This window comes from Calypte anna, chromosome Z (genome assembly GCF_003957555.1).
Source record: "Calypte anna isolate BGI_N300 chromosome Z, bCalAnn1_v1.p, whole genome shotgun sequence".
Classification (NCBI taxonomy): domain Eukaryota; kingdom Metazoa; phylum Chordata; class Aves; order Apodiformes; family Trochilidae; genus Calypte; species Calypte anna.
Window position 1 is genome coordinate 20044468 of NC_044274.1, and position 21012 is coordinate 20065479.

At 40.0% G+C, this 21012-nt stretch overlaps 1 protein-coding gene across 2 annotated transcripts in view; it reads left to right on the plus strand.

Annotated features, from left to right (window-relative positions):
• RAB3C (RAB3C, member RAS oncogene family) overlaps positions 1 to 21012 on the plus strand; it is an 83574-nt gene that overhangs the window by 30121 nt on the left and 32441 nt on the right. For both annotated transcript variants that reach the window (XM_030466917.1, XM_030466918.1), the window contains exon 3: positions 13202 to 13320. In XM_030466917.1, the coding sequence (XP_030322777.1) occupies positions 13202 to 13320 (119 nt within the window). The remainder of the gene's footprint in view (positions 1 to 13201; positions 13321 to 21012) is intronic.

Sequence of the window (21012 nt, forward strand, 5' to 3'; positions counted from 1 at the left end):
TACTAAAAATAGATTTTTATGTATTAAAGTAGAGTGGATATTTTCTGTGCTGTTGTTTGCTAATGACAAGGACCTAATTTATGAGTTTATTCTGTATGGTCAGTTGCATTAAAAAATGCAGAGATACCTTACAGCAAAAGTTACCCATATTTTTAACTGTATCTTAAAATTCATCCCTTAGCCTTATGTCAATTTGTTGTATAATATAGTGAAATTCTCATTACACATCTCTCGTTCTAAGTGTAATATTGGGAGGTATCCTTGTTCTGCTATCAGGCATTGTGTTGCAATTACATTTTTTATTTTGGAGGGAGAATAATGCCGTGATACATCAGTTCTTATTGCTTAGGAGCAAATGAACCACGTAGTAAGAGTTCACTCACTTCCTCAGCAAGAGAGAGATTTGAAAGGGAAGAGGCAAGTTAAAAGTGGTCTTGGATTCAATATTCTGTGCCACTAAACATGGACAGTTCACTCAATCTATTCTGTATTCCGGACACTTCACCTGTGAAGTATTCAGCTTACCTATTAAATTGTAATATAGAGATAAATAGTTTGTTAATGCATAAAGGAACTTTAAGAATCAGAAGGAATACAAACAGGAAAATGAATCATGTTTAAACTCCTAAGTATATTTGTTGTATTGAGCACTAAGAAAGAAAAAAGTGCACCCTGCAGAAGTTTTTCCTGCTTTAGTCTTCAGCTTTCTGTTACATTGGTTACTGCATTAAAATATAAACAAACAAACCCCAAAACAGTCCTGAACTTTTTAAGCTGAGTTTTTATTGAGCCACCATCATGGCTTAAGAATGGTCTTAGATAATCATAGAATCATAGAATTGGCTGGGTTGGAAGGGACCTCAGAGATCATCAAGTCCAACCCTTGATCCACTACCGGTGCAGTAACCAGACCCTGGCACTGAGTGCCACATCCAGTCTCTTTTTAAATATCTCTAGGGACGGAGAATCCACTACTTCACTGGGCAGCCCAATCCAATGCCTGATCACCCTCTCCGTAAAGAAATTCTTTCTAATATCTAACCTAAACTTCCCCTGGCACAACTTAAGACCATGCCCTCTTGTCTTATTGAAAGTTGCCTGGGAAAAGAGACCAACCCCCACCCGGCTACAACCTCCTTTCAGGGAGTTGTAGAGAGCGATGAGGTCTCCCCTGAGCTGCCTCTTCTTCAGGCTGAACAGCCCCAGCTCCCTCAGCCTCTTCTCATAGGGTCTGTGCTCGAGTCCCTTCACCAGTCTAGTTGCCCTCCTTTGGACCCGCTCCAGGACCTCAATATCCTTCCTGAACTGAGGGGCCCAGAACTGGACACAGGACTCAAGCTGTGGCCTCACCAGCACTGAGTACAGGGGCAGAATCACTTCCCTGGACCTGCTGGCCACGCTGTTCCTGATCCAGGCCAAGATGCCATTGGCCTTCTTGGCCACCTGGGCACACTGCTGGCTCATGTTCAGCTTCCTGTCAATCCAGACTCCCAGGTCCCTTTCTGCCAGGCTGCTCTCAGCCACTCTGTGCCCAGCCTGGAGCTCCCCATGGGGTTGTTGTGGCCAAAGTGCAGGACCCGGCAATTGACCTTGTTGAACCTCATCCCATTGGAATCAGCCCAACTCTCCAGTCTGTCCAGGTCCCTCTGCAGAGCCCTCCTGCCTTCCAGCTGATCCACACTCCCCCCCAGCTTAGTGTAGTCTGTGGATTTGCTAATTGTGATCTCAATTCCCTTATCTAAATCATCAATGAGGATATTAAACAGAACTGGGCCCAACACTGATCCCTGGGGGACACCACTGGTGAGCGGCCGCCAATTGGATCACCACTGTTCAGCACCGCTCTCTGGGGGCCTCCAGCAGTTCCTAACCCAGCACGGAGTGCTCCCTGTCTTACCCCTGGGCTGACAGCTTTTTAGGAGGATGCTGTGGGAGATGGTGGAGATCATAAAAGGAGATCAGGTTGGTCAGACAGGACCTGCCCTTTCTAAACCCGTGCTGGCTGGGTCTGTTCCCCTGTCCCTCCTGTAGGTGCTGTGTGATTGCACAGAGGATGATTTGTTCCATGACCCTGCCAGGCACTGAGGTCAGGCTGACAGGCCTGGAGTTTCCTGGCTTCTCCTTCCGGCCCTTTTTGTGGATTGGCGTGACATTCGCCAACTTCCAATCATCTGGGATGTCCCCAGTGAGCCAGGACTGTTGGTAAATGATGGAGAGAGGCTTGGCAAGCTCTTCTGCCAGCTCTCTCATCACCCTTGGGTGGATCCCATCTGGTCCCATAGACTTGTGGAGATCCAAGCATCTCAGTAGGTCACTGACTGTGTCCTTCAGGATTTCAGGGGGGCTGTTTAGATTCTTGTCACCTTCTGTAAGTTCCAGAAGCCATCTGTCCTCAGGGTAACCTGTCTTTCTGTGGAAAACTGAGGTAAAGAAGGTGTTAAATACCTCAGCCTTTTCTTCATCTTTGACAGCTATATTCCCACCTGTGTCCAGTAAAGAATGGATGTTTTCCTTGCCCCTTCTTTTGCTGTTGATGTATCTGTAGACTCAGTCAGGACTCAGGCTTCATTTGTTGTCACTGATGCCTCATGAACCATACCACTTCCCTGACTGACACTTCAGTCAGTTCAAACTTCCCTAGCATTTATCATACTATATGGATCCATATATATCCATGAAGTAATAGTCAGAAGAGAAGATAGATCTTCCTATTTGGTATGATTTAAACTAAATTGTCCTTTATAAAAACAGAACTTACAACTTCATGTTTTAACCTGTGTATTTTTTCTCTTTTTTTTTTTTTTTTTTGTCTTCTAAAGGAGTGACTTACATATGTTAATGTCTGTGTATATATATGTGTATATATATATATAATGGATTTGTTGCTATATGCTTTTCTGCTAAACATTATTGGAATTTATAACAGGGTGCTTTCAGCAATCTTTCCAAACACTTGTTAATTCACAGCATATTCCAAAAAATACACATTGACTCTGACATTCTGTTTTTTCTATTTTAGATAAGCATATGCTAAGTCTAATAAAAGATTCACGAGAAGAGAAGAGATACACTTTTGTGGTTAGTAATTTTGCTCCAAGATCAGTTAAATTGTGCTGTGAGATTAAGATCATGCATGAATTTATAAAGTGACTAAATTTAGGGAATTTTGTTTAAATTTGGGATTTAAAAATATTAACTAGTTATTAATTGAATCTCATATTTCTTTGTATTACATTGTCAAATACATGTCATACTTTATTATGAATCATCCATGCTGGAACCACTTGAACTTGTACTATATATTGTCTGGTGATGAGTCCTTTGTTTGTGTCATTTTTCTGGGAATACTTGAGTTGTTTTTGTTCCTGATATATCTGCTTTGGGAAAGGACTAGCTCCAAAACAAAAAAAGAAACCCAACAACACAATTTTTCTTCAGAAGTACTTAGAAACCCATAGAAACATATAAATTAAAAAAAATGCATTATACAACAAATAAATGTTGATGAATGTCAGTAGGAATAAATTACAATTTCAATCCTGTCTTTAGGGAAGTTAGAGCTTCACTGAATTCAGAACTGAGCCTCCTTCCTTTCAGATTTCAGATCCTATTAATCATTGCCACTGCTTTTGTGTCAGTCTGTCCTCACCTAGAGCTGTCCTATGGAGCTGTCCTCATTTGCTGTATTTAAGACTGAGTATCTGATGTACTCAGAAATTCCTATGCAGGTTTAGAAGAGAAGTTTGATTTTTCTGCATTTGAAGTAATGTAGCTTCCTACAGCATCCAGTAACTTGGGATCAAAGAAAATGTTATGACAAACAATGGATAGTAGTACATCCATTCTTAATCAAAATTTTTTTGTCATACAGACCACATTTTTACCATACTGTAGATTGAAAGGGGGAAAATAAGACAAAAATCATATGTTCCAAATATTCATTTGTTTCCTCTTTTCCTCTGTACTTTGAAACCGAAAGCACAGTTCAGTGTTTCTAGATCTGAATAGAATTTCCAGGCTTAAGTAGTGAGATCTGTTGTCTTGTAAAATTGATAGTGTTAGTGATAACAGATGTTTGAAAAGGACTATTTCCAGTCCCTAGCCATGCTATTAGCATCAGTGAGATATGGCAAAATTAACAATTCTGAACTCAATCTTGCCACTTCCATTAAGGATTTCAAAAAGTCTTTCTACAGATGCATGAATGGCAAAAGTAGGAGCAGGGAAAACCTCCATTTTTTGTTGGACATGGGGGGAAACATAATTACCAAGCATGAGGAAAATGCTGAAGTATTTAACACTTTCTTTACCTCAGTTTTCAACAGTAAGACAGCTGAGGACATCTGGCTTCTGGGGCTTGTAGAGAGAAATAGGAAGCTGAGTAGCTCCCCTGTAATACTGGAGGGAACAGCTAGTGACCTGCTGAGCAACTTGGATCCTCACAAATCTATGGGACCAGATGGGATCCGCCCCAGCGTGATGGAGCTGACAGAAGAACTCACCAAGCTGCTCTCCATCATTTACCAACAGTCCTGGCTCACTGGGGACATCCCAGATGATTGGAAGTTGGCGAATGTCACACCAATCCACAAAAAGGGCCAGAAGGAGAAGCCAGGAAACTCCAGGCCTGTCAGCCTGACCTCAGTGCCTGGCAGGGTTATGGAACAAATCATCCTCCGTGCAATCACACAGCACCTACAGGAGGGACAGGGGAACAGACCCAGCCAGCACGGGTTTAGAAAGGGCAGGTCCTGTCTGACCAACCTGGTCTCCTTTTATGATCAGGTGACCCGTCTGGGGGATGAGGGGAAGGCTGTGGATGGAGTCTGCCTGGACTTTGACAAAAGTCAAAGCCTTTGACACTGTCTCCCATAGCATCCTCCTAAAAAGCTGTCAGCCCAGGGGTCAGACAGGGAGCACTCCGTGCTGGGTTAGGAACTGCTGGAGGCCCCCAGAGAGCAGTGCTGAACAGTGGTGATCCAATTGGCGGCCGCTCACCAGTGGTGTCTCCCAGGGATCAGTGCTGGGCCCAGTTCTGTTTAATATCCTCATTGATGATTTAGATAAGGGAATTGAGATCACAATTAGCAAATCCACAGACTACACTAAGCTGGGGGGGAGTTGGAAGGCAGGAGGGCTCTGCAGAGGGACCTGGACAGACTGGAGAGTTGGGCTGATTCCAATGGGACGAGGTTCAACAAGGCCAAGTGCCAGGTTCTGCACTTTGGCCACAACAACCCCATGGGGAGCTCCAGGCTGGGCACAGAGTGGCTGGAGAGCAGCCAGGCAGAAAGGGACCTGGGAGTCTGGATTGACAGGAAGCTGAACATGAGCCAGCAGTGTGCCCAGGTGGCCAAGAAGGCCAATGGCATCTTGGCCTGGATCAGGAACAGCGTGGCCAACAGGTCCAGGGAAGTGATTCTGCCCCTGTACTCAGCACTGGTGAGGCCACAGCTTGAGTCCTGTGTCCAGTTCTGGGCCCCTCAGTTCAGGAAGGAGATTGAGGTGCTGGAGCGGGTCCAGAGAAGAGCAAGGAGGCTGTGAAGGGATTCAGCACAAGTCCTGTGAGGAAGGACTGAGGGAGCTGGGGCTGTTCAGTCTGGAGGAGGCTCAGGGGAGACCTCCTCGCTCTCTACAACTCCCTGAATGGAGGGTGTAGCCAGGGGGGTTGGTCTCTTCTCCTAAGTAGCTACCAGTTACTCTGCTACGAGTAACTACCAGCTCTGCCAAGGGAGGTTTTGTTTAGATATTAGGAAGAAATCATTTACAGAAAAGGTGATCAGGCATTGGAATGGGCTGTCCAGGGAGGTGGTGGATTCTCCATCCCTGGAGGTTTTAAGAAAAGACTGATGTGGCACTCACTGTGGTCTGGTAACCACAGTGGTGGTGGATTAAGGGTTGGACTTGATGGTTGCAGAGGTCCTTTCCAACCTGGATGATTCTGTGATTCTGTAATTTCTGTTTCATCTATCTGACTAAAACATCAACCTCAGTGCCCACATGGAGCCACCTAATAACTGGCAAATTGTCCTTTTCTTACTTCCTTGAAGCAGCAGTTTTGAGTCTGGTTAGTGTGAAACTGAAAATGAAAAAAGTTATTCAGAATTTTTAATCTTCACCCTGTATGTTAGAAAGTATATCAGGAAAAAAAAACCCAACTTCTTTCTGGAGTCAATTCTCACTTTGGTCTTTCTTTATGCAAGTCTATTTGGCTGTCAGTCTTGTCAGTCACAGTAGTATATTGTCAGCTGATAGATGATAACTCAGTATGTCTGTATAATGAAAGAACATGTTGCACAATGTAATCAAATCAGGGTAGAAATAATCTCCAAATTTTATCTAGGATCAAAGAACACATGGTTGAGTGTCTAATAATGCAATTTGCAGTTAATATGTTGGTGAGTATATATTCATTGAATACATTAATTAACCCTCCTACAAATATAAAAGCACTGCTATGTGACAGTATAAGACTGAGAAGGAATGGAATAAATCTTTTGTAGAATACGATGGCCTCCAGGAAGCTGTGTCTTAGTTCTACTGAATTTTTAAATTAGAAAAGACAGGACACCTGGGAATGGTTCCAAACTGCACCAGGGGAGGTTCAGACTGGACCTTAGGAAGTATTTCTTTACTGAGAGGAGGGTTAAACCCTGCAACAGTCTTCCTAGAAAGTTGAATGTTGCCTCCAATCCTGTCAGTGTTTAAGGGGCATTTGGACAATGCCCTTAATGACTCACTTTAACTTTTTAACTTCGAGTTTAAAATTACAAAGAAGTCCTTAGAATTGCTAAATGTGATTTTACATATACCAAGCACATAGCTCTCAACCAGTATGAGCTAAAAAACACAAGACAACACTGCAGTCCAGTGCTGTTATTCTGAAAATTTTCTAAAGCACTAAGCTATAGCCTTTTTATCAACCTGCATGGAAATTTTGAATGAGATTGAATTTACGCCAATCTGGCTGAACACTTTCAGAAAATTGCATCTATAGTTGATTGCTTAAAATAGGCTTATTCAGTGTGACAAATTGTCTCTTTTCTTTCTTCTGTGTAAAGTAGAGTTAAAATATTTTTCTGTAAAAAGCAAATTTATAGTAATTCTAATGAGTCTTTAAAAGCATTTTGTAAAATTAATATTCTGTGTAGAAACACATTATTTTACTCATGGAAAGCTCTGGATTTTGTCATGTTTTAAGGGAAGATCCTTGTAATTTGTTCCAAGTGAGTGAAACTTTGCTGCAGATTTAAAGGCAGAGGTTTATCACACAGGAGAGAAGAGGTGGAGAGACAGTTTCTGGAAGGAGTGTTTGGTTTATGTCTTTAAAATTCCTTTGTACCACTATAGGGCCCTTTGTATCACTAATTAATTTTTCTCTTAGACTTGGAGAGTTACAAAACTGACCAGAACAAAATTGTGCTAAGCCTGATGTTGTTATGAGGAAAGAATTGTATTCATAGGTCTCAATAGCTAGGAAGTATGGATAGCTAATCCATGGGGAAGGATTTGCATAATATTGTATCATGATGGCACTAATAGGCAATTTTTTTCAATGCAACAAGCCACTAATATAGAGCTATTATCAAGACAGATGGTCAAACTTTTCTCCAGCCATGGATCCCACCTCACCCTGAATAAACAGGGCAAGGTATGAGAAAAGAATATTAATGAGGAAAGCTTTTTTCAAGTTAGACAAGAACTGAAGGACAGTTTAGTGCTTCTTTTTTTCCTAATAGGCATAAATTTACAGCAGTAGGGTAGACTCTGGTGCAGATTGTCTTCATCCCACTGTAACAACAATGACCACTGTTTTTTATAGTAAATTACCAAGTACAGTCCTGGAGCTCAAAGAGACTTTCTGTCAAGTCTAAAGATTGTTCAAAGTGTGTGAGTGAAAGGTTTCTAAGATTACCATTCCTTGTATAGTTATAATACTTCTAGTATTTTTGGTGTCTCTTTCACTCAAAAGCAATTTGTTCAGAATGTCTCAAGGTTTGCCTGAAATCAGTGCTGGGTGTCGGTATTCAAAAGTGTTTTGGTTTTAGAAAAAGTTTTATTCTTAATACAGTCATTTCAGTCTTCGTGTTTTTCATTAAGCACTCTGACATAATTTTGGTCTCTGAGTACAAAGATTTAAAAATAAAAAAAAAGGAAAAAAGTTTCTGTACAATCATGATCACAGGACTCTGGGAGCAGGAATATTTTAAAAAATATCACAAAACTAAGAATATCACATTTTTCCAGTGCTTTTCATATGGTACTAGCTGCCTGTAGAACAAAGATCCTTATCACAGATTTACTAGCTTTGTTTGTTTAAAATTCTTTTTTTCAGAAAGGCCTTCTGTTGCTTCATTCTTCATATGAAAGTACACCTTCCATAAAATACAAAAAAATGACTTTAATGGCAAGTGATATTTCTTTTGATAATAAATCATTTGATACTTTCTTATTATTGACTGACTACAACCTACTGAGGAAGAACTGACCTCTGAATATTGAATGCATACAGATTTAGAGCAAGAATCTTAATACTTTACTATTTAGTAATACTACCAGGAAATTTAGCAGCAGTTCTGTTAATGTATCTGTCCAACCTCCAGACTACAGCTGGTAGAGCCTTAGCTAGCTCAGAATAGAAGCAGAAAAAGTCTTGATCTCTCCAGCCTTTCCCACAAAGACATAACCTAGCCTCCCGTCAGACCTGTTAGAGTCTAGCTTTTACCTCAGCTTTCTATCTTGGATCACTGAAACTACATCAAAGCAGTAGTGGCCGTAATGCAGCATGAATAACATCCATGTATTTTACGCAAAACTTTGTATGATTGCAGTAACTGCATTGCTTATGTTTCTCATTCTGTAGGTGATTTATTCTGTTGTTCACAAAACAGTACTAATTGATCAAATATCGTTTAAGAAAACAGGACAAATACAACATTGTTTATCACTTGTATTTCTTCCTTCTTTGTAGGAAGGCAAATTAAAAACATATGTCTTTATTGCAAAGTAAACTATTTCTTAACCACTGAAGTAATAAAATTAAGTTTCAGAGTTTGTTGAAATTGAATATGTTAAGATGTTGTTAGGTGTTGGGGAAACAGTTCAGAAATAAACAGGTTGTGAGCAGTCCTGACTTACTTCAGTTTAGGCCACATTGGGTTAATGGTTATTGAGGCCTAGCTAGAGGCTTTCTGAGAATGAGCTAATGGGAAAGAGATAACTTAATTGGCAACAGAAGAGGAAAATAATTATGTGAAAAGAAGGTGAGAATGGAATGTGTAATTGGAATACAAAGCCACCTGCATGATAAGATGGTGTAAACAAGGCTTCTCTATATAAGTGAGTGCAAGTTGTTAATAAATGATTTCATACAATCATATTGATGTGCACGTGGAATCCTTAAGCCTCTGCAGACTGTTTTCCCACAAATGGTACCTGAACAGGGACCCAGGGTGGCCCGGACCAGGGACTAAGGATGGCCTGGAACAGGGACTCCCATGCTGTTGCTTCCAGGAGCGATGAAGACAGCTGGAATGAGAGAGGAGCAGAGAAGCCAGTTGAAAGGAGATTGCTGCCCCGGCAGTCTGTGTAGCTGGTGCCCGGCTACAGAATAAACGAGCTCGGAATTGAAGAATCTTGCCCTGATCAGGTGAGCGGCTGGGGAGGAGATGGGGTTTACGCTCTCTAGAGAAGAAGAGGCAGTAGTCAAGCTCCTCCAATGTATTCTCCCTAGGAGAGATTTATTACACGAAGGCAGGACCTTGCGTGAATTATGGAAGTGGGCACGGGATAGAGACTTGATCCCCTCGATGGGTACTGTTTTTGAGTTACCTACTTGGGAAGCCATAGCTACTGCCCTATGGGATAAAATTAGTGATGGAGATAAGGAGGCACAACGCTTAGCGACTCTTTGGAAATTGATTAGAGAAACCTTAAAAGAAATGAAAAGTGAGAGGTCAGCAGCAGCCTCTGCATTTGTTGTCTTAACATCTGATCTACGAGTACCAATGAATGCTCAAAATATGAACTTGACCTCTCAACAGTTATTTGAGACACCTAAAATACCCTTACCAGCACCTGAAGGGACTATACTGATTCAAGCTCAGTCAACTGTGCCATTTGATCCTGGGGGTCGGATGAAAAGCAAAAATGGGACTGAGAAGCAAAACCAAAAGCAACCGAGAACACCACCAGAATCATCGGAGTTCCCAGAGGGAGAGAAGCCGGAGAACACAGGTGAGGAATCTTGGAATGCAGACTCCCCACCTCGAGCCCGCCTGCCGCAGCTCCCGACTGCTCTGCCACCTTTCCACCTCGGAAGCTTGATTTATCTTCTTGACCGCAGTTGCCATCAATTAATCCTCTGCTTCACCTGTCAACACCATCAGTGCCTGCTATCGAGCAACAACCAAGGAAAGAACTGGGACTCAGAGACAAGCAACTAAGGGAACTGCTGAAGAATCTGACAGAACTGGAGACCAAGGATGAGTATACCCCTGAAAAAACTCTAGCTTTTGCTCCGGGGAACATCCCGAACAATGGGGCACTAATTCATTTTTACCCCCTGATCCATTCCCTATTCCTGCTCCTATTTCCCTTAACCCTTTAACAGCCACTGCTTTACCTCTTCCAGATCCGAGATGGGGAGGGGAGGGTAGTGGGGGGGTGGTGGTAATGTGTATCCAGTAACTAGATGGAAGGGAATTATTCAAAATGCTATTGTTGAAGGTGAAATGGTTCCCAATATAAGTCCGATGGTTTTCCAGTGATTGTGGGACCAGGATGAGGAGGTCAATGGGTTGCATTAGATTGGTAAATGATAAAAAAAGCCAAAGGTGCCATTGCGCAGTATGGTTTGAAATCGGTTTGAGTCATTCACTCAATCTCTTTTGCAATATCCTTTTTACTGCTCAGCTGTTGATGCCATATGACACAAAAATGCTCATTAATACTCTGTTAACTCCTTCTCAACAATTGCAGTTTCATCATAAATGGTAAATGCTGTGTGAAAATGCAGCTGTGATTCCTAGACAGAGCACCGATGAATTACACGGAGTGCAAGCACAAATGTTACTCGGTGCTTGTCCTTTTGTATGTGCAGATTTGCAGGCATGGTTTCAAACTGAAGTGTTACAAATTTCACAAGAGTTGGCATATAAAGCTTTGCAAATTGTTCATGATCCTGCACAAGCAAACCTTTCCTTTACAAATATTAAATAGAGAGAGCAGAGCCATATTCAAAATTTGTGGATCACTTCTATTCAGTGGTAATATCACATCTTGATTTGTTAAAAAAAAAAAAAATTGTTTATATGTCGGCATATGACAATGCTAATGAAAAAACTAAACATGCATTAGAACTACTCCCTAAAAGGTGCTACAGCAACCCAATTCTTAGAAGCTGCTTGAGGTAAAGATGCTTAAGATAACGCTGCTTAAGAACCATCATTGCAATACAGTTCTCAATATTGATGTATATTGTGGTGCATGGTACACTGGTGTTTCATACAGAGATAAAAAACTTGGTTGATAATTATACTTGCAGTTTTGGTTTGAGAGATTGCACCACTTCATTTTGTTTCACGGTGACTTTACCAGATTTTAGTAGCAATATCATTTCATTTTTGAATCTTCTAGTGGTTGTTAGTTTTTCTTACATATTGGTGAGGAGTAAGACAGAAACAAAACGAAAAACACAGTTATGAGAGTGAGTATGCCTTTGCAGAGGCTGAAAGTTGCTGTGGAGAGCAAGAGTTGTTCCTGGTACGGAGAGCACCCCCACTCCTGCCTCCGCAGCCGCTTCTTGCCCCTCCGCACACACTGCTGCTGCTCAGAACATGAGCCCTGCTGCAGACACCACAGCAGAGAAAAAAAATGTGTGTGTGTGTGTGTGTGTGTGTGTGTGTGTGTGTGTGTGCTTTTGCTGTTTATAGGCTTGGAATTTTGTCTCTAAACAATTCTATTAGGCCTTTTAGGCCTTCAATTTGGCAACCATGGAGGAAACTAGGACTCCACCATGCCAAGCCTCCTCTACCCCCTTGGTTCTACGTGCCAGGTTGTGAGCAATCCTGACTTAGGCCACATTGGGTTAATGGTTATTGAGGCCTAGCTAGAGGCTTTCTGAGAATGAGCTAATGGGAAAGAGATAACTTAATTGGCAACAGAAGAGGAAAATAATTTTGTGAAAAGAAGGTTCCATGAGAATGGAATGTGTAATTGGAATACAAAGCCACCTGCATGATAAGATGGTGTAAACAAGGCTTCTCTATATAAGTGAGTGCAAGTTGTTAATAAACGATTTCATACAATCATATTGATGTGTACCTGGAATCCTTAAGCCTCTGCAGACTGTTTTCCCACAGTTAGGCAGTTAGAGGACTACACAGATATTCTGGAACAGAAAATAGTTAAGCATTTGCTGCGTTTTAGTTATTGCTGATGTCTCACAATCTTACTACAGTTCTGGACAGTTATGCTAGACACTGGGTATAAATGTAGTAACAGATAGTCCTGAGATATTTTAATAGAAATAATTGAAGCAAGCAGTAGAAGAAAGGAAGGCTTAAAAATCTTATTTTAAAGGCAATTGAATGAGGTATGGAAAAAAAAATAGTCAGAAAACTGGTCTGATGTAAGGGACTGCTAGCAAACTGTTGGGGTTTTTCGTCACGTTTATTTTAAAAGCACTGCCCTCCAGTTTTTATTTTGTTGGTACAGAGCTGCATTGGTGCTGAAGGTGACATGAACACTAATGGCTTGAAATTGCAAAAACGAAATCACTACACATTGATTTTTTTGGTCAGAATGTTTGCCGCCTTTAGAAACCATCCTGATCTCCTAAGGAAGATCTTGAGTATGCTATTTTGTTCCAGCATTTTATCCAGGACAGGAGATTTTTCTCTGTCAAATGTGGAAGGTACAACTCAGGGGCAGGAGATAAGTTTCTCACAGAGTTCTCAGGCTGAAAGGCATGAATCAGTGAATTACTCAGGATATATGACCTGACAGAGGGCCATGCCTTTCTGTTTCTCTGCACTTTGATGTCATGGCAGAATGCGTTCATCTTGTTATTATCCAATGCAGAACTCTCCTTTTCCTGTTATTCTCAGATTACGGTAACTGTTGTTAGAGTTTTCTTTCTATTAAAAATAGTTTTATAATTCTTAAATTTTTTTACAACGTAGAAAATTGTTTGTTTCAGGACACAGCAGGTCAGGAGAGATACAGAACAATTACCACGGCTTACTATCGAGGTGCTATGGGCTTCATTTTAATGTATGACATCACAAATGAAGAATCTTTCAATGCTGTGCAGGACTGGTAAGTAAATTTTGGAATTCATATTGAATAGCACAGAGAATGTTTGATATGCTCACCTTTGTGACAGTGTAAATGATTTTGGAATACCTATTTCCAAATACAGTGCCTAAGCATTCCTACACCATATATACAGTGTTGGGTGGGGTGTTTTTTTTCTGGAAAGATAAATACTTTAAAATATGTCGCATGTAATTCATTTTAACCGTGTAATTTTTGTGATTTCAGTTACTGTGTATTATTCATAATGCTAAAACAAGCAACATGCTGGAGAGTAACTACTAAGATACCAGAAAGAGTTTCCATGCTTCATGACAAAAAATGAGATACAATGGGGAAAGGGGTATAATTTTATTTTTCATCATGTTCCTTTTAAATGTTACTGGTTATACATACTCATCTTGTGCTTCAAGTGTAGAAATGATAAGCAAACTTCATTAAAATAGCAGAACCTAAAGTGGTTGCTACTTACCTTGTATTATGTGAATGTCAAAATGTCTCCATAGTAGTGTGTCATTTTAATCAGCTGTGAGTCAGTCAGGGTCCAAATAATCTGAGGCTTTTCTAAGTAGAGCTGACCCAAAAGGAAAGCTAGGGTGATCTTTCCCTTTACAAGTTACTGAAATAACTGAGAGCCTTGTAGCAGTGCTCTGAGTGATATGGATAGCATTTTTCATGTGTGCTCCACATGCTGACTTGCATGCATGTCAGAAAGAGGATTTTGTTTGGAGCCTGAGTGATTTTTTTTCAGTATGTTTCTTACGCCTTTTTAAAATTTATTTTAAGATATGCACTACCGTACACTTCTTTCAGGATGCGCAAATTCGGAAACATGCTTCTCACTTGAAGTAAAAGGCAGGGAGGCTGTAATGCCAGTTTCTAATGAGAACTGTTGCCCAACCTCAGAATCTCAGGGTAAATCTATCCCCCTTTTGCTCTCTTCTACTTAAAGTTGTGGTAGAAAGTGTCACTGAAGATATGGAGCACATTCTTTTTCTATACGTAGAGCTTTTCTTCATCTGTATATGTTGATCCTGGTTGTTCACCACTCAAAAAATAAGGACTGAACACTGTAGCAGGTTTCTGCTCTACAAGAAATTGGACTTCGGGTTGCCTAACAGTTCCTGTGTAAGTGCTAGGGTTGTAATCATTCTCACTCCTCCATGGGGAAGGCACACTCCAGAGTATGTCCCACCTTCTCCTTTTCATCAGTTTGTCTCTACACCAAATTGCTCTTATAAGCATCTTTCCATTTACTAGAAAATTGACAAGGGCATATGGCTTGTATAGACCAGACCACCAGCTTTTGGAAATTAAATGTATTTAAGAGATGTAATTGCTTGATACTCAGAGGAAGACACATTTTCTCACTGTGACTTGTTACTCCAAAGGGATGTTTTGCCCAAGGGATTTTCTGCCCATTTTCTACAAGCTGAAGGCAACATGCTCAGTGGTTGCTGTTACACCTTTGTGGGTACTGCTCTGTTCAACAGCATGATGCAGAACTCCTATCCATAAGGTGGTAGCTGAAAGTGTTATTCATGCATACTGCTGTGGAAGTTCAGCAAAACCAGGAAATCAGTGCATAAAATACAACCTCCCACCTGAACCTGCAGGTGTGACTTCCAGCATCATTTCTTCTTCATACTGCCAGCTGAAGCACTTTCTTGCTTTGCCTCTGCTGTCCTCTGTCCCTGGGCTGATTATGTTCAAGCACTTGATTAACTGGGTGATAGTGGCTGGTTAGGACCAAATGTTATGTGCAAATCTTATTGCCCCATCTGTGAGCAAACCAGATGGCATGCCGTGTATTATTTACCTTCCTTCCACACAAAGGATTCTTTATAGCAAGTGTAAATATGTATACTTATTATTATTATTTTCCCACCTGTTCATTTTCCAGTCTCCTAGATCTGGCATGGTTGGCATGCTCTGTCACCTGGTGAAAAGTAACTAGGCTTTATACTAATAAAAGAAAAAAAGAAAAAAAGAAAAAAAAGCCCCCATAAAATGAAACTAAATATTTGAAAGCTGTGGAGTTCTCAAATAGGTTTGTTAAACATGATTTTTCTATTATTTTTATCTAGAAGATGACAGAGGCAGAGTGCCCCTCCTGTCAGAATGAGTAATATATCTACTTGTTACATTTATTCTGCCCTGCTGTTCTTTCTCTGTTTTATTCCTCTCATCTTACAGCTGAGAATGGGTTTTGATTAGCCCATGCTCCAATTTTGATGATAATTACAAAACTACAGCCTGCTTCTGAATGTGAGAGAAGTTGAAGAATACTCACAACTGCAAATGCTGAAGAAAAGCAAGTGCGGCTATATGCATGTGTCTGTGTATTTGGTACAATACAAGGAGAGGGGACAGGAGCTTTCAAACCTCTCTGGGGCTTAAAATGGTTTTGTCTGTGATAAGTGTGCCTTTGAGGCAGTGGTGCCATTTCATATACACACACAATGGGCCAAATCCAAGTTCAAATAATATTAGTTTCAAGGCTTGATGTAGAAGCTGCACAGCAATCGAGATAATGAATCTACAGGTGCCTTTCAGATTTGGATAAAGATGTTTGGTTTAAAATGTACTAAGATGATTCTTCAAAAGCAGTTCTTTTGAAGTGGTTGTACTCACTAGAAAACATTTTTTTCAGTCTGAAGTCTGGCTGAAATTTCTCAGCTGATGAATATTTGTATTTCTAGACTCCATGACTAAATCAGGGATGCTGCCTTCAGAGACACTGAAGGCTGAAGAAGACCAAGAGGCTTTGAAATACTGAAGTTTTCAGTTGATTTGTGTTTTGTAATACTGTCAATATCTACAAAATTTGTTTTCCCTGCATTATTGGCCAAGTCCTATGGGACCAGGGAGGATAGCATCCTAAGAAAAACTTTTTTTGTCTTCACTCTTAAAAAAATCGTTTCCCAAAAATTATAAGATGTAGATTTTTTTGTAATGTCCCTATTGGATAGAGTCTGGTTTTTTTTTCCTCTGGAGTCATTTAAACAGTTCTCCTGCATCAGTCTGCTGAATCTCATCATCTTTAAGAAGGAATCAGCTGGCAGAGGGTAAATAAGCTGTCTACTGTATGAAGGAGGCAGAGGCTTTGGACACAGCAAGCAATCTGTGATTTTAAGAACTCTATGATGCTGTGTTTACTTCTGTATTTCTATAGAACTATTTGCAGAATTTAGTACTAAACAATACACTTGGAACTGAAGAAAAATCAATTTCAAATTAAAGCCAAGAGAATGAAATACTGATTGTGTGTTCCTCATCTGTGCCCATAACACGTCGGAGAAATATGAGGATTCAGTACAACGTGCCATTTTCGACTGGATTTACTTGATATGTCAGTACTAGTTTTCCTGGGGAACATGGTGAAAAAAATTGTTCCATTTCGTCAAACTATTAGTTTGAAGTCCTTTTGGCACCTCAAGTGAACTATAAGTTAGCAGTCCAGCTGTCATGCTGGTCTAGTAGTAAGAGGTATGGTAGCATCATTTTAATGGTCATTAACACAAAAATAAAATTGGAAAATACATTAACATGTTAATGGACAAATGTAAGAACTCTTGTTTCTCAAAGCAAATTAAGCCAATTAAGTTAATGTCAGCACTGCTGCATATACTTCTACAGGGCGTATGTTATAAAAAATACCTTAATTTTGCTTCAGCTTTGAAAATTTCAGTCTAATATCCATGATGAACACATGCCTCATCTACAAAAATTATATTTTTCTTTTACCTCTCAATTATGAACTTAGCTTGGTAAGTGAAGAAAACAACATCATTTTCTGTATATCAGGGAACAAATCTGGAAATTGGTTCTAGGATAATTCATTCGCCATACATCTTTGCCAAAATATATGACCTGACATGCACGATTTGTGCTGTTCTGATGCGTATGCTTTCCAGTTTCACTGAGCCACTCCAGGTCCTTCCACAATGTTTCTTCTACCATATCAAAAAAAAAGAAAGAAAAAAAAAGAATATTCCCACAACTCAAACCACGGGCATGTGCCTAGAGGTTAGAGAAGCAGCATTTACTGCAACTAAGACTTCCTGAAAAAAAAAAAAAGTCATCTATAATGATAGGAAAATGTTGCAAATACATCACTTAATGTTTTCAATTACAGTTTTCTATAGTTTTCAGGTGATCGCTCATGACAGACCAACAAAAAATTTGCAATGTCTTCCAAACGACTTATATGTTGCTTTCTGTTTTGTATGAGCCAAAAATTAATGTGTTACTCTTCCTTATCACTGACATCGCCAAGTATGTGACTTTAAGTTTGCCTGGGAAATTCTCAGTGGCAAAAAAGAACATATGCCTGTTTAAAAGTAACAAAACATCCTGATAATGTATCTGAAGTTAGGCTTAAATAGCACAGTAGCCTGAAAAACTGTGCTTTGTGCTTTATGAAGATATTTTCTCCTCCTTTTCTTTCTACTAAACCATGAATTTAAATATTCATATTACTCATGGAAATTTATGCAAATCCTTATCCAACTAGGTTTGGTTTTGTCTTGAAAATAGCAAAACTTTGATTTTAAAGTTCAAACCTAATCATAAAGTGTTTTTAGTAGATTTACTCTCAAAAAATTATTCATGCTTTGTTGAAGTTAATCAAGAAAGACAGCTGTTAAGTTTTCATGACATTTTTCATTCTTTCCTCTTTTTGTTTTCTTAAACTGTAGAAATAAACACAGTTGTGGAACTGAAATTATCCATATGTGGTTCTTGATCCTGCTTGCTCACATTTGATCCATTCAATCATTTTGCTGTAGGGTGAAGCATTTCTGCAGCAGGTCCTACACCTCCCTTGAGCCTCATGTAGATGTGCCATTTTCTTATATATTAGGAAGCCACCTATTATCAAGGTGTTCATCCAACTGTCCTCAGCTGCATCAAGCCATATTAATGCTTCCAGTGGTGAGACTAATAGGAAAAGGGAATAAATAGTGCCTGAATGGATTCTCTCATGGTGCTCCATGTCTTTCTTTTCTCTTTCTTTCCCTTTCTTCATGCATTTTTGTTTTGTTTAGTTTTTGGGGTTTTTTATTGGTTGGTTTTTTGGTTTTTTGTTTGTTTTGGTGGTGGTGGTGGGGTTTTTTGGGCTTTTTGGGTTCTTTGTTGGTTTTTTTTCCAGCTCCTATGGTAGTTGATTAGGACTACTGTTGGCAAGAACTAAGCATGACTTTTTGCAGCACCATGGATTGCAGCCTCTCAACAGCAGCTGCAGCCTTGTAACTACATCATGAGTGTGGCTGCACCTTCTCCACAGCCCCACCCCTACAAATAAGGGATACAGATCTAGGGATTAATTTCTTCTCTTTTTAGTCTGAAGGGCTGAGTTCCCTCTCCTTCCTTAGCTTTCTCATCTCTGGGCCTCTTCCTTTCTCCTGCTAGCAGCTCTGCCCTTGATTACTCCTTTACTCAGCATCTGATTTCATCACAGAAATTATGAGATTGTTGAGACTGTCAATAACTGGCAGTTTTGAAAGGATAATAGCTGTGTGGGAGGCAGGCATATAGAGATGTGGGTGAGTATAAATTTCATTGGACCTTTGCCCTCTGATCAAGCAGGAAAAGTGCCATTAATGTCTTACATTATGCTATACTAAAATGCAAAATGAACATGGCAGCGTAACCCAATAGTAGTAGTTATTTTCAAAGCATAACTTAATGCTATTTAGAGCTAGCCTGCAAATGAAGCAATCCTTAGAATCTCTTTCATCAGAACATTGCAAGACCTTGACCATTAAACTGAGACATTCACAGTGAATGCCTTGTAATTAATGTTTCATATTAAAAGAAGAAAAAAAAAAAAAAAGAAAAAAAAAAGATTTAAAAAGTCTATTTTCTTCAGTTCCGTTTATTGCTTGAGCTGCTGCCAAATGCACACAGTATCAGGGCACGAACAATGTAACTTCTGGAAATTTCAGTTTCAAGGAAGTCAGGAAGAGTGACTTAAAACAGACCTTAAAACTCTAAGGGTAGTAGATTCCAGCTGACTGACAGAGCAGGTTCCATGGTCCTTGAAGAACTGCGTATTTCAGCTTCTCAGGAAGCTCAGGACACAGGTATTTTCTGAACATCTATGTCTGGTACAAATCCAGCAGACATGTAAAAACATTGCAACCTAGTTCTTTGTGATTGCTAAAATATCCCAAGCTCCAACCTCAAGGAGGAGTTTGCATCAGGGAATTTTTAAAATATGCAGGCGTTACTGATACCTCCTGCTCCCAACCCCTGGTGATATGCTTAGCATAATTAATGCCATTCTATAAGGCAAATAGCCATTCTCTGTGACCAAGCCAGTCACATATTCATTCACTTTCCCCTCCCTTTATCACTCTCCGAAGGTCTTGTGGACCAAGCAAACAAATAAAAAAGTTTTATTTTTCCCCTCTCTACTGACCTTAAAGTTTCAGGGCACTTCCTTCCTCACCAGCCTTGAAATTGTCAGTTGTCCAAACAGCCAGGTGGTGATGACCCCATTATAAAATAGGAAAGTGTAACACCCTGAGCACTGTCTATAAAACTGAGCAGTTCCAAGTCCTAAAGGGGAAAGCTTGACTGGATCTGCTGATGGACAGTGAGATCCAGGATTGCCTAGTGGCCAGGGCCACCTCCACCACTGCCTGCATCTTCTGAGGATTGAGTGGGTGATGCATCTTCCTTTATATGATTCTTCAGTCTGGATTACTGTTTTTACATTGATATAGAAAACCACGTATTAAGATATGACCTGGTCCGCAGTGGGTACAAGTGGTTAGAAATTTTATGTTAAGGACTAACTTATTAGAAATCAAAAATTAAATTGTAATATTAACTCTTTTTAACAGATCGTACTACATAGATTTTACTTGTAGAAATTTTGTGCCATTCTAATCATATATTCTCTGCTATACTGTGATCAAAAAATTCTGTGTAAGAACATAAAGTTTTAATTGTAGCTATGATTTAGTGCCATCATGACTGTACCACAGATCCCTAGGAGAACCTGTCTCTCACCTTAGGGTAGGGTGACAGCATGTTAAAGACAAATATTTCTGGGTTTTTGAACATAGAGTTATTATAAAATAAGAAAAAAGAAGAGGAAATAGCTTGTTAATCCAAATTGTAGGTTCTACTTCTAAAAGTGCTTAAGGACCTTCTCTTTCTGGAGGATAAGACAGAAATTCCTGTCTTCCCTTTGGCTTTATGTATTTATTAAATATACTTTACCAGAAACATACTTCAGCAGCACCTAATATCTGCAGATGTTGTGTGATACTCTTGCAGAACTGGCAATGAAGACAGTTAGCCTTGGAGGTTACAAGCTTCTTAAAAACTCCCCAAGGGCCTCAATGGAGGGATAGCCTTTCTGTTCTAGTCCTTCTCTGTCCTGGCCACTGAACAACTGAGCAAGATATCTGAGGTACAGCACAAGAATCTGAGAGTCTGGAACAATGCTGTTTCTAATACTTAAACTATCCCACTCCACATAAAGCTGGGTATCACTCCGTAGTGCTTAGTTCATGCAGTATAGACTATAAATACAAATTATCCCTGCAGAGTCATTGCAGTTCTCTCTGTGGCAAGATCCAGCATACATAGCCTCAGCAATTCAGGGATGGTCATTGTAAAGGGTCAGACTGTGGTAGCTCAGTGATCACCCGACAGGTATTTTATCTGTACATTAGCGCC